At 42.4% G+C, this 17378-nt stretch overlaps 1 protein-coding gene across 1 annotated transcript in view; it reads right to left on the bottom strand.

The window, feature by feature from the left end:
- The window catches only part of FBXW8 (F-box and WD repeat domain containing 8), a 121630-nt gene that overhangs the window by 97299 nt on the left and 6953 nt on the right, over positions 1 to 17378 (bottom strand). Inside the window, exon 2 of the mRNA XM_057744593.1 lies at positions 9560 to 9664. Coding sequence (XP_057600576.1) covers positions 9560 to 9664 — 105 coding nt within the window. The remainder of the gene's footprint in view (positions 1 to 9559; positions 9665 to 17378) is intronic.

Here is a 17378-nt window from a genome sequence, read left to right as displayed (position 1 = left end):
ATGTTACAAACACCCATGGACAAACCACCCTGCTGAAGAAATATTACCAATAAGCTTAAAACTATGCATCTCTCCGTGTCCACATCCTTTTCTCCCCAAAAGTAATCTCAATTTGGTATTTATCAATCTTCGGAGTCTTTTAAACACAAAATGCAATTAAAGAAAAAAAAGTCCCCATTTCTTACTCTCACACTATTATGTTTTAAGCTTAAATTCTTCATTTGGCTATGCCAGGTCTTAGCTGCAGCATGCAAAGTCTTCACTGCAGCATGCGGGATCTTCTTTCTTGACCAGGGATTGAACCCAGGCCCCCACACTGAGAGCATGCAGTTTTAGCCACTGGACCACCAGGGAAGTCCCTAAACTTAAATTCTTAACTTTCTAAACTTTCTATCCATTTTAAATCCCAGCTCACTGCACATACCCATCCCCAGCATTCTATATCATCTTCGCATCTCAATTCTGTCATCCATTATACGTATACTACTTTTCCTTTACATAAGTCATCTGCAAAATGCAGTCTGTGGGCTTTCATGTCTTAATTATTTTAAAAAATTAACCAGGATGGGGCTGAGGACAGAGCCCGTGGCAAACCACTAGAGCCTTCCCCCTAGGCCAACATGGATCCATTAAGCAGCCCACCCTGGGCACAGCCACAGCATCAGTTACAAATCCACTTAACCACACTGTCATCCCACACTTCTCCATCTCAGCCATAAGGGCATCAGGGAAACAAACCCTCATCTGATCACAAGTAGTCAGGCAATAAAGAAAGGGATAATGACTCAATAACACTGGAGTTCCAGTTGTGACTAGACAGAACACCACAGTTTTGTTTTTGGCATGTTCGGTCCACAGCTGAGCCTGTCCATGACACTGGGTGGTGTCTGTCCATCTGTCCGTGCCAAAGGGAGTCTCAGCACGAGGCAATCATGAAGCACAGATAGGGACAGACCAACGTCAGCTGTGATGGAGGCAGGCTACAACTTAAATAGCTCCAGAGCAGAGTATTTCTCCTACAGGCCCCTGGAATTCAAGGTTACATGAAGTATAAGATGAGGGTGAACACACAGACACCCTCACGGTTTCTCAAAGGCACACAGTGCTAGCTAAACACACAGCAGTTTAATCCCTGGGATACATCAGCCCTCTTTTGCAAAAATTATAAAATGTAAATTTTGTACAAATTATGAAATGTAACTACTAGATGAAAGACTCAGAGTAACTAAGTCAATTTCACTACACAGAGCAGCACTTCCCCAAGCATATTCAGTAGAACACCAGCTCCTTAGGGTATGCATAAGTTACTTTAAAAAAGGATTCCACGGTCACACAAGTTTGGTTTGGTCACACAGAACACTAGTTTAAACAAAATTAAGCAGGACTCCTCACCGCAGAACTTCTCAGAGCTTTTAACAGACTGACATGTGTTGCATATCTCTAAGAAGGAGGTATAAGAAACAGCATTCCTCGAATGCACCTGACTCCAGAACTTTTCTTACGAGGAGCGTCTCAAAGCCTAGTGCCCTCAAAAAACACCTTGGAGAACACTGATACATATGGGTATTGGTCAGCCGATTAAAACATATGTTGGGCGCTAACTGCATGCTGGACACTAAGGTCAGCAATTCTCATCTGCTTTCCACCTCAACCTGTCTAACTAACACCTTTCACAGGTGGGTGACATCCCACAGATGTGCCCAGATTGGGTACCGCCTCCTCAGGCTGGGGAAGCTAGAGGGAAAAGTTCCAGTCTCTGCCCTTACAGTCAAGTTAGATCACAAGACTGGCCCCCAACGGGGGATCATCTTTATAACTCTGCTGTCCAAAAATGAGCTACCAGGTTGAACTTAGAAGGAACCAGTGAATCATCAGCCTTTCAGGAGAATCCAAATTCAATGCTCAGTGATTACAAACTAGAATATCCCAGTTAAATTGAACTTTCTGGATGAGTTTTCATGAGTACTAAACTGTACAGATTTTAGCCACTTTAAAACAGAGAAAGACTTTCCAAAGAGCTCTCAAATATGTCAGACCTTAAAAACCTTAGAAGCCAAGTACATTTTTTATATCAGCTTCAAAGAAAATGCCAAGTCGGTCTTAAATAACACAATCTGAAATCTGTACAACGGGGTTATGGGATGAAAACCTGAGAACAGAACGTTGATGCTTCAGTGCATCCTCCCCACCGCTAACCCCTAAACCACAGGGCTTCTTCTGTAGAAAACAATACTCAGGATAAAGTTTAAATCCTGGATAACAAACGATAAAGCTCTTTGAGGGATTTATAAAAGCTAGAGGTGAGAATTACTTCCAAGAAGGGATCAGGATTGTACCTACAATTAGGTATTAAACACAGAAATGTGCCAACAATTTCTTTAGCAAACTATAAAGGGAGGGTTGCCTTTTTATTCTTCTTTTAAAGGAGAACAAAAATGACAGGCTTTAAGAATTTCTTTTAATCCTGAAGGGGGGGAAAAAAAAAGATCAACAAGACCCAGTTAAACTTTAACAAGTAAATTTTAAAGCGTCTCACCAAAAGGAAATCTAATTGTTTTGATTCCTTAAGTTACATTAAATCTAGAAAGTTTACAAGCCTGAATTTTCCAAAGGCCTAATGGTCTTTCTTTACTACACCAGGACTGGAACGGCCCTGCCCAGTAAAAGCCCCAGCGAGTGAGCCTCAGCTGCAAGAATTTGCTAATAAAAGTGTCTCCAGCATTTTGGTTTATAGCACCACTATGAATTGCAGCATTAAAAAAAAAAAAAAAAAAAGGCAAAAAAAACCAGCCCTTGGCTCAAAAACTAGCTTTATTAACTCTGCCTAGATTAGAGTTACCAGTGAGGCCCCACAACAGGGGGAAAAGTGTCATTGTTCCACTCATGCAAGGATATACGAAGTCTACCTGGGAGAACACACCATATACAGACAGCTACATATAGATTTATCTAACTTCCCTCCCATCCACTCTTGAACCCACTCACTCTTGCTCCCACCACATCACTGACCTCCAACTGGTAAATCTAGTAGTCACTTCACAGATCTCCTCTCACTTGACTAACAGCTTACTCCCTTTGATTACCTTCACCTCCTTGAAAACCTCTCTCTCTTGGTTCAGAGGACGTTGCCGTTGGGTTTCTTCCCACCTCACAGGTACCACCTTCTCAGCTCCCTTATCATCTAATCACTGTGCTGTGCCAGGGCTCAATCCCCCAATATCCTCTATCTACACTTGCTTCCCTGATGGTCTCGTTCAGTTTCCTGGCTTTAAATACCATCCATGTGCTGCCAGCTTCCAAACCCACACCTTCAGTCCTGAGTTCAACCCAGAACTCATTTGCAGCCTCACATCCAAGTACTGATCTTCGCCCCAAACTTGCTCATCCCACCATTTTCCCCTCATCAGTAATGGCAACCTCATTTACCCAGCTGCTCAGGCCAAACATCCTGGAGTCCTGCTGACTCCTCTTTCTCTCCCCACACCCAACCCATCAGCAACCCTGACTCCACCCACTTCCATCCGCACATCCTAGTCCAAACCACATGTGCTCTTGGTAGCCTTCAAACTGGTCTCCTTGCTGCCAGCCTTGTTCCCTGGCGTATTCTTCACATGGCAGCCAAAACGATTCCATTTTATAAGTTAGACCTTGTCACTCCTGATTAAAACACCTCAATGGCTTCCCATCTCATTCAGAATACAAGTTCAAGTTCTGTTAACAGATTAAGTGCCTTTCAAATTTGAACCATCTCCTCTTCTCTTAGCCCTGTCTGCCATTACATCCCTGTATTAGTTTCTTATTGATATTCTAACAACTTACCACAAACTTATGGCTTAAAATAACACACATTTATTCTCTTACAGTTCTGGAGGCCAGAAGTCTAAAATCAAGGTCCAGTGCTTAGGGAAGCACGTCCACTGCAGAGGGCACTGGTTCAATCCCTGGCAGGGGAACTAAGATCCCACAAGCTGCACAGCATGGCCAAAAATAATAAAAAAAATAAAAATCAAGGTGTTGGCAGCAGGGTTGCAGGAGGCTTCAGGAGAAGCCTTTCTTACCTTTTCCAGCTTTGAGAGGCCACCTACAGTCCTTGGCTTGTGGCCCCGTCCTCCATTTTCAAAGCCAGCAACATAGCATCTCCTCTCCTCTCTGACCTCCTGTCACCCTCTAAGAAGCTTTGTAATCACACTGAACCCACCTGGCTACTCCAAAAATCACTCTGTGTAAAGATTCTTAACTTGCACCTGCAAAGGTCCTTTTACCATAAAAGGTAACATACTCACAGGTTGAGGATTAAGACATGAACATCTCTGGGAGGCCATTATTCAGTTACCACCACCTAGCCACTCTGACCTTCCTGCTGTTCCTCAAACACAACAGGTGCACTCACCTCAAGGCCTTTGCACCTGCTACTCGCCTCTGCCAGAGACTTGCCCAGCTTCCTGCTTCCCTCCTTCAGGTCTCTGCTGAAAAGGCACCTTCTCTGTGAAGTCTTCCCCAGATGCTTAAAAGTGCAACCCCAATATCACCTCTGATGTCTCATTTTTCGCCATAGCACTTACATACATCTGATATATTCTATATTTAATGATGTATTTACTGTACATAATATAAAGCTTTCTAAAAGGCAGGGGTTTTCATATTTTGTTCACTGCTATACTCACTGTCTAGAACAGCACATGGCACATAGTAGACCCTCTGAAAGTGAATAAGAATAAGTCTCTTTTAAGTCCAACACTTAAAAAAACTGACTGTTTTAATTTTCAAAGGTCAGCTCCTAGCATGTGCTGCCCTCAGGAGGCTCTGACTTTTTGTTTTGTTTTGGCTACATTGGTTCTTCGTTGTGGCATGTGGGCTTTCTCTAGTTGCAGGAAGTGGGGGCTACTCTTCGTTGTGGTGTGCAGGCTTCTCATTGTGTTGGCTTCTCTTGTTGCAGAGCACGGGCTCTACGCATTCAGGCTTTAATAGTTCCAGCACGTGGGCGTCAATAGTTGTGGCACATGGGCTTAGTTGCTCCATGGCATGTGGGATCTTCCCAGACCAGAAATCGAACCCATGTCCCCTGCAATGGCAGGAGGATTCTTAACCACTGCGCCACCAGGGAAGTCCCAGGCTCTGACTTTCTTACTCAAATATCATCTCTTGCTTTCTGATTTTTTTTCTCTATTAAATTTTAATGTGGAAAATTTCAACCACACAAAAATGGAACAGTATAAAAACCCCCAAGTCCCCACCACTCTGTTCAAATGATTATCAATACTTTGCCATTCTTGTTTCAGCTAGCTCCCCATCTTTTTTCTGCAGCTGCTTTGCTTTTCCCTAATCCCTTTCAGAGGGAGCAGCCATTGCAACCTGGCAAGTTACAAGGGAACTCCTGTGGATGCTTGGGTGTCAGGCATGCACATAACTCCCTGAGAGAAGTCTAGGGGCAAAGGTAGAAGTTAAGAACTAAGGGAACCCTTCAGCAACTACAGGTCCTCAGAATCACTTCTGCTCTGAAAAATCAACTCAGCACTCTTGGCTCTGGATTTCCGACTTTTAAAAATGTCATTAAGATCTGTAGTCAGAAAAACTCAGATTTTAGTTTCTCCTATTTGGACATCTGGGAAGATCATAAGATCACATTTTCCTTGAAACTCGAAATATCATAATCTAGTAGACTGGACTTTAGTTCCAGAATTACTTATTTCGGTAACACCTACTTCTTGCTTGCCAATTTTATCATGAATCTTAAATTCTTAATCTCTCCATCTTCCCTTTTCCTTTATTACATTCTTTAAGCACATTTTTCTACCTTTTATTTTAAAAGCATGGCCTTGTTGCCTTGCAGCTCAATTTCTAAAATTACACATTAGGAAACACACATAACTAAAATACATGTTAAAACTGAAAATAAAAACATAAAATTATAGAGATGGAAAACAAATTCAAGGTTGCCAGGGGTTAGGGAAGAGGAAAGCTATGGCTACAAAAGAGCAGCAGGATTCTTGCGATGAAAGTTCTGTATCTTGAGTGTGTGGTCACTCAAATCTACACACATGATAAAACTGCAGAGAACTAAATCACACACAAATAAGTGCGTGTTAAACTGGTGAAATCTGAATAAGCTCTATGGACTCTGCAAATGTCAGTTCCTGAGTCTGATGCTGTGCGAAAGTTCTGCAAGACATTACCAATGGAGGAAACTGGGAGAAGGGTACACAGAACTTCTTGCACTATTTTCTGCAACCTCCTATGATTTTATCATTACTTTTAAAGTTTTTTAAACGAACATTGGTAAATACTTAGAAACTTTTACTCCTTGGAATTGCTCATGCTGTAATATAACATCACACTTACTTTTCTCATAAAAACCAAGCAGTTTTGTAATTTTGAAACTGACAGTTTGGTCATTGCTATCCATTTTAAAATATTACCCTTTAAAGTGCTTAGAAATCCTGTGAGCATTCACATACACACAAAAGAACATAAAATTATAAGCAGCAAAATGATAAACTTCTCAACGAGCTGCCCCACGCATAACCGCTTACTAAAGGCCACACTGTTGAGACATCTCAGCGTGAAACTCTCCCACGGAGATACTAAATCCCTTGAGGGACGAGTATGGATAGCAAGGAGCTAGGAGGTCGGCGCCCAGAGTAAACAGGATCACAAACTAACACGGGACTTTAGTTTTGAAGCATAAAGCCTCACAAAGCAGAGAAGAGAGGGGCTGCAGAAAGGAGACAAAGTCAGAGCCAAATCAATTCTCCAAGCGTAGTCTGTGGCATAATGAGATCTCAGAAGTCCTCCCCAATCAGGGTTCCTTACTGTTAGTGAGTTACCAATTTGGCATAAAGATCTAAGCAAACAGGTTTTCTCCAAGGGCACACATACAGTTCATGGTGCCAATTCCACATAAATGGCCCAACCAATTTCACTGAAATCCCAAGGCGGCTAGATTAAAAGAGAACCAGAGAGAAAGAGCTAGACAGAGAAAGCAAGCCCCCTCTAAAATAAAATCATAAAGCAGCAGGACATTCCATGCAACAGAAGGCCTTTTTCCCTGTTTCAAAAATAAAAACACCATGAGAAACAAATGAAAATGCTACTTATTTTTATCACTTTGTGGTTTTATTTTAATGCTTGAAGAAAACAAAGCCAAGACTATAAACTACTGGCCATCCATTGTCATTTCATGCAAAAGTTCTACGAAAAAAATTCTGGCTTCAAAGATCAGAGCCACCTCAGGGGCTCTGTTTACGGATATTTTCTATTCTTATATGTGTACTCTAAAAACCAGGTTCAACAACGACAACAACAAAAACCCAAATCCAACTGGTCCAAAAGGGAAGAATTCTGGTGGACAATTGGACTACTGTGTTGCAAATTACACTGTTCACACCTGCAGAATAATCTCACCAGCATAACCAATCTACCTTGGAATGCAGCCCCACTGTACCAAAAGAGGGAATCTCTTCTTCCACCAGATCCTATCTTTCACTGATAAACTCTTTGGATGTGAAAACCAGCAGCAGATGTGAAACCACATGGCCCTCTACAAAGCAGGAGAGCAAAAAGCAATGTTAAAAGAAATGATTCCTTAAACAGCAGCTCCCTATCAAGAATTAAGATTTTATCATCCAAGGCTGACTTTGTGGAAAGCTAGCTATTAGACCCTGTTCCAAGACTTCGGCTGACAGCATCAGGCTGAAATCCAGGAACTGGACCCGTTTAGCTACGCCCTTGTTTTCAACTCTTGGGAACAGGGCCAACGTGTAAAGTTAGAATATAACAAATCCAATATCCAAGGGAAAGAAGAAGACAATGTAGGTACTCTTACTTAATGCAATCAATAGGCTCTGAGCAGGGTTTACACTTCAAACATTTTTATTTTGTGAATTTTAGCCTCTGAATAATTTCTTTCTAAAGATTTCCACACTCTGCATTAAAAAATACTTACCAACACCCCCCCTTAACTGATGCTATGGCAATCAAAAATACGGAAAACTTTCTCACATTCATATTTAAGCAGAAAAACAATTTTAATTAAGCAAAATGTTTCATAATAGGGTAATAGGGAAATAGGATAAAACCATAATAGGGAAATAGAGTAAAACCAGAAACTCTCTAAATTGTCACATATTTTGTGTCACTTCACTGAACTGCCATAGAGTTAGCCAGCTCCAGAGTCTAAGTTTGGCTACAGTTTTCACCACTCTCAAACTGCCTTAATACTTTTAACTTCATATTCATGGTGGTGCTTTGGATTTTTAGTGTATAGTTCCCCTACCAATTTCACTGAATTCTTTCTCCTGAAGGTGCAGAAACGTGTGTCAGCTGCATCAGAGGATCCAGGGATGGGAAATGGTAATCACTAAACAAATTACTTCTTTGGTTGTTACGGGCAATAGATTCTCCAGTGCCTTCTGGGGAACACAGTTGTCCGTGAAAAGCCAAACGGTCAGCAATCACATACGCATTTAACTTACGAGAGATCAGACCCTCTTCACCAAGAGGAAGAGAATGAGAGACTAATTTTAATGGCATAAATGCCTGCCCCTTAACGCATGGCCAAAGCCACACTGGCATCACCTGGTAGAAATGCAGACTACTGGGCCACACCCCAGACCTCCTGAATCTGAATTTGCATTTTATCAAGATCCCTGTGATTCATGCACACAAAAAAGTCCGGCCTAGACTGTATCTCCCACCATCCCACTCCATGGGCGTGTGCCCCAGAGCAGGCGTGAGACGGGTGACACCGATCTGCAATTCCCTGGGTGGGCTCAGCTCTCACATGCCTCTCGCCTCACTGAGAGGAATTCTAGTGTCTGAAGCGCAATTTGGACTATACAGTGGAACATGACTTCGCTGTCTTGTCCCCAGGCTGACCCTCAGGTCCCAACCTAAGGACTGGCTTGACTGAACCAACGCCTCCCAACTTTGCATTAGAAACGGTGAGGACATTAACAGCTCTGGCGAGCCCAGTAAAGGCGAGCACAGCCTCGAGCACGCAGCCACAGGTCAGCCGTAACTCAGACTGCAGGAGGAACAAAGCTCTGGGGCAGACAGTCACAAAAAGATAAACACTAGGTGGGGGCAGAGGGGAAGCTGGGACGGAGTGAGAGAGCAGCACTGACATACACACACTACCAGATGTAAAACAGACGGCTGGTGGGAGGCTGCTGCACAACACAGGGACGTCAACTGAATGACTGGTGATGACTTAGAGCGATGGGATAGGGAGGGTGGGAGGGAGTCGCCGGAGGGAGGGAATATGGGCATATATGTGTAAACACAGCTGATTCACTCTGCTGTACAGCAGAAACTGGCACAACAGTGCAAAGCAATTATACTCCAATACAGAACTTAAAAAAGAAAAAAAGATAAACACTTGTGGTGATATGGAACACAACTGTTTAAGTTCAAGGTTGCTTTCCTTCAAGTAAAGCTGCTATCCAATTCACTAATTCTTTAAATTCTGTCATTCTGTAGAGTAAATTTCTGTTACGGAGGAGCTTCCCATACTTGAATTACACACGTAGTAAAGCTTGACCATCCATTATTGACAGCTTACCTGTGCGCACCTTCCTAGTTCTTTCCGGTCCAGATACTGAAATATATTGATTGCCAACTCATAAGGCAATTGGATATCAAAGAAGGGCACATCATCCATTTCATTCTGAGGAGGAAAAAAGAAAAGAAATAAGCTTAAGATTCTGAGATATGAAAATGCTCATATTTACAGGCCCTTTAAATTACCAGCAATAGCCTCAGGTGGTGACAAGAGACACAATGCTGATTCCCAGGAGAAGCAAAGCATTCTCACTATTCTGTGGTGCACAGTCACAGAACGCATTCAAAGCTTGATGGCCACTCTCAGTTCTCCGATCCCCACAAGCTTACCCTCCTTGCACTCACTTATAAACTCCCGAGACAATTTCCCGTAATGCTTCAAAAAGGAGAAACAGGGGTGCCATCTCACAACCTGGGGTACGCCACAGGAATCATGCAAAGGTTTGTGGAAAGCCTCTCAGCTTCTAAGGAAAGGTGAGTGGCAGGCAGCCAAGAAAGAGCCTTGAATCAGGGAGGCCACTGGATCTCCCAGGACAACTGCTACTGCCCCCCAACTTGGAGGGGGATGAGTGCCCACAGCAGAGAAACACTGACCTAGGTCACTGCAGTGTTTTCATCAGGAAGACGGGGATAGGGCTGTGAATGTGAGCAAAAAGTAAATCAAGTGCTGCTCTTGAGTAAGGCGAGCACATCTCCCCTTGGCCAAAGGAGAAGCACACGGTTTCCTAATGCACTCGGGGGCTTGCGCTGGTTAACCTGAGTGAGCCAGTGCAAACAAAGCAGTTCTTCTTCGGTGTCATTTATTAATGCAGAGAAATTAGAGCCGCCTGCCTTTGGATAAGCAATTAGGGATGAGGTAACAGGCTTTATTTGAGAGATAAGGCTGTCATGACGATCCTGGTAGCACAAAGAAATATGAGTATGAAACAGAAAAAAGGCCAAGTGTGCACATGTATCCCTCTGCCTGTTCCTGAATCCACCTGCCAAAGCTCACTTTGGTGCATGTTCCTATAAAGCTGGGAAAAGCAGTGTTCTTCACCCCAAAAAACTTGCTTAATAAAATTCATTTTTAATAAGCTTTGGCTGACATCAGTGACTTACTGGTTGCAAGCAAATTATTAATTCACCACTCAAAAACAACAGTTGTATACTGTAAGCCTGCATGAAAAGAGTCTCAGCATTTTTAAGGGACTGTGAGCACTGACTTAAACCCCACCATGATTCAGAGTGAAGATTTTTCTGGAATCATGTTTCCATTCATGTAGGAGTCTCAGGGCTAAAAGATAACCAAGGGCATAAGAAGGTAATGTATTCAACTGCAAAAACAGTGCAGCGCTAAGCGCAAAGGCCAAGATGGACCTCTAAAGGAAAAAAGAGGAAGAGTTGACAGTTCTCGGTGGGTAAAGAAGGAACAGAATGTTAAATCAGGACAGAAGTGCTGGCTGTACAGGAAACAGGAAAAAAAATCTGTACGTGTAACTGGAAAACAAATGGGTCGTTGCCTAAAACAATAATGGAAAAATCATTGGTCTAATGTCAGGCTAGGTCCCCTCCTACAGCTAACTGGCTTTACTCACCAAGAAAGAGAGGTGTCACTTTCTCTCTGCCCAGATCCAACTTGGGACTCTTCATCAAAGAGGGAGTCGAGGAAAGTCGCACACAGTACAAAACTATCATTCACAGCCCTGGACTTCCTTTTGCTTTCTCTTTGGATTATTTGACTGTGGTGAGGTGGAGAAGTCTACCTTGGCCACTCAGTAAAGAAACAAGAGAAAATGTTCCCTGTCCTCATACAAGCAGAATAAAGGCAAAGAAAAGTCTGCACTCATGCAAACTGAACTCATAATTAGCTTTTTTTTCCCACTGCCAGAGACGTGCCAGGCATTGCTTTCTTCAATCGGTCCCTTTGGGACTCCCTATAAACTGGTGTCTGTACTTGACACCACTGTGATGAAGCATGAGAAATCATCTCTGTTTTTAATTTTGCTGGTGCAGAAAGCCACAATTCTGGTCGCAGGTGCTGTCTCCGTTTTGCCTATTCAGTTGGCCAGTTCCCTATTCTCATCCTAGAAAATAATGCCTCTGCCTTAGCCTATTCCAAACTCTGCCACCATTCTCCTTCATCCCAATCCCCATGACCTCTGGGATGCAGCACAGCATGGAGGTTAGAGCACAGATTCCAACTGATCAGCATGGTTCTGCCATCTGACTAGACATGAGACCTGGCTAAATGCATATGATTCTCAGCTTCCTCATCTATAAAACAGATATTAACATACCTATTACGTTATTCATAGGGCAGTTATGAGAATAAAATGAAATAATACATAGAAAGGTCTTGGCAAAAGTACCAAGGCTAAGCATGCAATAATTGTTAATATTACTATTTTCTTTCCTTGAGTGGCATTCCAGGTCCCTTTTTTCCCTTCAACAAATATTTGTTGATTAGGTCCACATTCCACGTTGCCCCCACCTCAGCTTGTTGTTTACACAGAAAGTTGTCTCCCCTTGTCACGCGATAAGCAGATGACAGTTGATGACAGTGGAAAGAGATGTGCAGCAGAGGCTGTCATTCAGAAGTCTGAACACTCAAAGTATCCACACAAGAAGAGCTTTTCTAAGGGGGCTTTTAAAAAAGAATCATCCATTTTCTGGTACAAATCAACCGGTTTGCAAGGCAGAAATAGAGACCCAGATGTAGAGAACAAACATATGGACACCAAGTAGGGAAAGCGGGGAGGGTTGGAGGGGAATGAATTGGGAGAGAAAAAAAAAAACTAAATTGTACACTCTAAATATATGCAGTTTATTGTCTGTTAACTGTACCTCAATAAAATTTCTTTAAGAAAAAAAAATAATCATCCATTTTAAAAGGTTATACCATAGTAATAACTACAGAAGGATCTGCTCTGGTGCACAGTGAATGAAAAGGAGGCAGCCAGCAGGGTGCGAATGACCAGTCCAGGGTGGTAGGGCTCCCACACCAACAAACTATCAGAGACGCCATGCTGGTCTCACTGTTAACACACGGTTGTGATGGTTCTTGATCATTTATGAGTTCTGGAGGGCAACAACTGCTTCAAAGCACTGATTTATAATTATGTAAACACCAACATCACAAGCCAAATTTTTTTTTTTTTTTAAATCACTGTGCTCTTAGAATTGCATCTAAACTGCAAAATGATGGTCAATCCCAAACAGATCAAGTCCTAGACTCTTATGTAAACAACCTTCCCTGTTGCTACCACTGGCTGGGAATGGCAGGAAAAGAAAAAGAAACCAATATACTAAAGGAAGGTCCACATCTTAAGAAATATGTAGACCCACAAGGTCAGGAGACCAAATGCTGAAGTTTCATCTTGCACACTTAGAAACTTTCTGGCAAGACATTCCATCATTGGCTCTTACAGTGGAGGATATAGAGGGTCACTCAGATTTCCCCCTCTGGGTCCACGACAGTTACTCCCCGAGATGCCCAGAATGCTGCCTGCCACTGGCTCACAGCTGCGTCCCTTGCCAGGCACTGCCCTGGGCCAAAAAGCTGCCTCATTCCAGGTTACACTCCCTCCTCAAGGGCAGTGTGCATCCAGCGACTACTCAACAGCTGAGTATAAAGGCCTCAATAGGGGACCCCTCAGAAAAGCCAACCCACGAAACCACCTACATACAAATCTCTATCTCAGAGTCTGCATCAAGAAAAATCTTACCTTTATTCCCAAATAATCCTGTGTTCAACACATTTCCAAGGTTCTTATGCACAACTCCAAAGACATCAGTCTAGGTAACCTACTTCCCTTTCTGCTAAGGAGGCAACATTGGAATGCAGGTAAGTTACAGCAATGTTATTATACCAAAAAAGACAAAAAACTAGAGCAGCTTCAAGGTTAAGTAAATCACTCACAAACTTCACTTTGTTATCATTAGCAACATATCACTTGGGGAACACCTTACGAAGGTTGAGAGTTATGAGCGTGTTTGATCCTGTGGCTGAAAATGCAGTTCTTTTATAGGTACAGCCTAACTTGACAGGGATGCGGAGCCACATCCTGGACAGAGGCTGCAGCCAGAAACCACATATACCTTAACAGCAGCAGCAAGAAGGTCCTAAGCACTCATTTGGTACTTCCCACGGTTCATGAATATAAGTAAACAAAAACAAAACAATCAGCAACAAAAACAACTACTTGCTACTAGTGTGTAGAGAAAGACCTTGCCATGTAAAAGGTGCTATCCCTCTAGGCTATGTTGAAGCATACAGCCACCCAAAAAATCATGGGCCTCATTAACCAGCTATATCTATACTAACTTAAACACAGAAATGGACAAGTTGGCAGTTGAGAAACTAAGATATTCCAAGAAGAAAAGAGACATCTGAAATATTGATATAGGAAACTTGGTCATACTATAAAAATGTCAGTATGACTACAATGTTTAGAGAATAACTTAGAATGGCCAAATTTATGCTACAGAAGACCAGTAAATTTAAAGTATTAACATGCCCTCAAAGTTAAAGAAAAACACCTTTTGGACAACAATACAACTTGAGTTTAAGTTGTTTTTAGTGGCTGAGATATTGATTCTCTATCCACTATTGGTGACTCTTCTCCTGTATTACACATCAAAATCATCTGTGGAGTTGCGTGAGAGTGAGTGAGTGAGTTTTAAACCAAAAGCCCAGGGTCTCACTCAGACCTACTGTCCCAAATTCCCAGGGGTGGGGCTCAAGCAACTCCTCCTCAGGAACCTTCATGCAAACCAAAAGTTGAGAACCACAACCCTAACTTATCAAGATATAAAAAGCAATCCTTTCCCAATGAAGCCAAAAAAAAAGCCACCACAAAGGGGTCATGTTACTTTGTTAATTCAAAGTCGGTGAATACTAGATTTTCCCAAAGTCTACTGGACTTACTCCAAAAATGCTAAAAGAAATTGCAAATAGATACATCCCCAGGGAGGCTGATTTGTACTCTTATGTGCTAATGTAAGACTAATTCTGTAAATGGATTGGTTTTGTGCCTTACTGTTAGAAATTTAATCTGTCTTCTCTTGTTTAGTAGAAGGAAGGATAATTACTAAGAGCCAAATCAGTAAAAAGTGAAGAAACTGACTTAAGGTTTGTTCCCAGTGTACATCTCCAGGGCAAACAACATGAAAGATCTCTCCAGATGGTGTTTTAAGAAACTGAGAAAAGCACCTCAAGTTCAAACAATAGATATATAGCATTTCTGCTAAATCTGTCACTGAAAGGAGACTGTTTTCTACAGGAATTTCTCTCAACTTTCCACATACTGCTAAAGAGTAGAGTAGACCCACACAATCTCAATCAGAAGAAATAGATGAGTTCCAGTTACACCTGCATTTTCTTTAAGAAAAATAAAATTGGTTGAAGAGGGGAAAAAAAGGTCTGAAACACTGTCAAGATAAACAAGCACTCATTTACATTCCCAAATGTGTCTCAAAACACATGTTTTTATACAAAAGGAAAAAAAATTACAGAAATCCACCAAAATGTTAACAGCTGTAGCCACTGAGCAGTGACATTACAAGAGATTTTTGTTTTCGTCTTTCTATTCTTCTGAATTTCCTCAATATATTTACAATGACCATGTGATATTTTCACAAAGAAAAGCAATACTTTTTTAAGATAAGGTGTTTTATGTTCAAAACACTATCTGAATTCAGGGCCATGCCAGGTGCTGGGGGCAGGGAGGTACTGTTAACAAATGTATAAGAAATGATGTCAACATTCAGAAAGCTAAAATCTTTTATAGAGATAAATCACTGTCACATTAAAATGGAATAAAAACTGTAATCTACAAAAGGCAATAGAGATAGTCCCCCAAGGTATTCCCAAGTTCATCAGTAAGCCAGCTATTTAGAATTTGGAAATCATTCCTTCGAAGCAACAATGCTATAAAGCGTGGTTAAGCTCCCAAGCAGTTCACAGAAAGCCAATTTATCTTTTAACATCTAACCTAATCCCTTGCCTTGCTATGAGAAAGAACAAAAGGTATTCAATAAATTTTTGCTGATCACATACATGGATGATATAACTGAACTTTAACACCACAATATCTAACAGGTACCTTGCACTGCATACAGTTACATGCACATTAAATGTCCATGGGATTTGATTTTTTTGTTAATGGGCTTCCCAACTTCAAGAGCTATTATCATTCACCGCCTACTGGTATGATTCCCCTGGGCACTGTGACAAGGGGTAGACACACAAAAAAGCAATCTAAACGGCTGGGGTAGCGAGAACTGGGGCAATCCCAGGAGGCTGGGCAATGGAAGAAGCTAGGGAGGCAGAAAAGGCTGGACCTCTGCTTTCAAGGTTCCCTTTTAGTCTAAACTGGGATACAACTTTTCTCTCCAGAAAGCAGAGAAATCAGGAGGAGGAGGGGAAGCTCCCTTGTCAAAAGCTTTAGGTCCCAGAGGGACCTCTGTGGCTATGGTTTGTTTGCGGAAAGAGTTTCACATCAACGGTCTCAAATACTCCAAGCACATTCGTACCAATCAGAATCAGCTACATAATTTGTAGAGCCCAGTGGAAAACAGAAATGTGGGGCCCCTTGTTTAATACTAAGAATTTCAAGATGGGGACTTCCCTGGTGGCACAGTGGTTAAGAATCCGCCTGCCAATGCAGGGGACACAGGTTCGAGCCCTGGTTTAGGAAGATTCCGCATGCCGTGGAGCAACTAAGCCCGCACGCCACAACTACTGAGCCCTCGCACAACTACTGAGCCCATGAGTTGCAACTACTTAAGTCTGCACTCTCTAGGGCCTGCGTGCCGCAACTACCAAAGCCAGCGTGCCTAGAGCTCAGGCTCCACAAGAGAAGCCACCCACTGAGAAGTCCACACACCACAATAAAGAGTAGCTCCTGCTTGCCACAACTACAGAAAGCCGGTGCACAGCAACAAAGACCCAATGCAAAATAAATAAAAAAGTAAAAACTTTAAAAAAAAAATTTCAAGATGGCAACACAGAGCATTAAACCAAGCCCAGGGTGCTTCTGAGCCTGGGGCCCTATGTGACCACACAGGTCACCCGGGGCCCACGAGGCCAGCTGGCCCTGGCCTCCACAGAACCTTCGCGCTTGCCGTTCTCTGGCTAGAATAATGCCCTCCCCCAAAGCTCTGCACGCTTGCTCCCTCACCTCTTCCATAAGCGTGACCTTCCCAGGAAGGCCTTCTTGGATAGCACTATTTCCAGTACATACACACTCTATCCCTTCCACCTGCTTTATTTTTCTCCAGAGCATCTATTATCTGACAATTATTTGTTCACTGTCCACCTCCCTCCTGCCCAGAATGTGGGCTTTATAAGAGCATGGATTTTTATGACTTGTTCACTGCTGTAGCCTTGGTGCCTAGAAGAGTGCCTGATACCAAGAAGCTACTTAATGAGTATCTGAGGAGTGAATGAATGGAGCCCAGGCTGCTTCAAGCAGCAGAACCATTCAACAGATGCCCTAAGTTACAACTTGTTCTAGTGTAGACAGAGACCATTTCAAAACGTGCCCAAGTAGACACCTGCTCATTCATAAACAGGAAAAAATGAATGGCACTGACAAGAGAACATTTTAGTTGGAGTAAGGGAGAAGGCAGAGAACCTTAAGCTGGAGGGATCAGGGGAGAGTTAACACAGGAACAAGAATCAAGTTAAGCCTTAAAAAGGAAGGCAAAGGACAAAAAGAAGAAGGAAAGTCACTCCAGGTAAGCCAACGCATGAGTTCACACTTGACTCGGTTGCCTTCTCATTTTGTATTAGTGAGCTTCCTTGCTTGCTTCTAACTTTAAAAAAAGAGGAAAGT

The sequence above is a fragment of the Hippopotamus amphibius genome, chromosome 8, assembly GCF_030028045.1.
Source record: "Hippopotamus amphibius kiboko isolate mHipAmp2 chromosome 8, mHipAmp2.hap2, whole genome shotgun sequence".
Taxonomy (NCBI): domain Eukaryota; kingdom Metazoa; phylum Chordata; class Mammalia; order Artiodactyla; family Hippopotamidae; genus Hippopotamus; species Hippopotamus amphibius.
The sequence above is the reverse complement of the archived record's forward strand: the minus strand, read 5'-3'. Positions and strand labels throughout refer to the sequence as shown.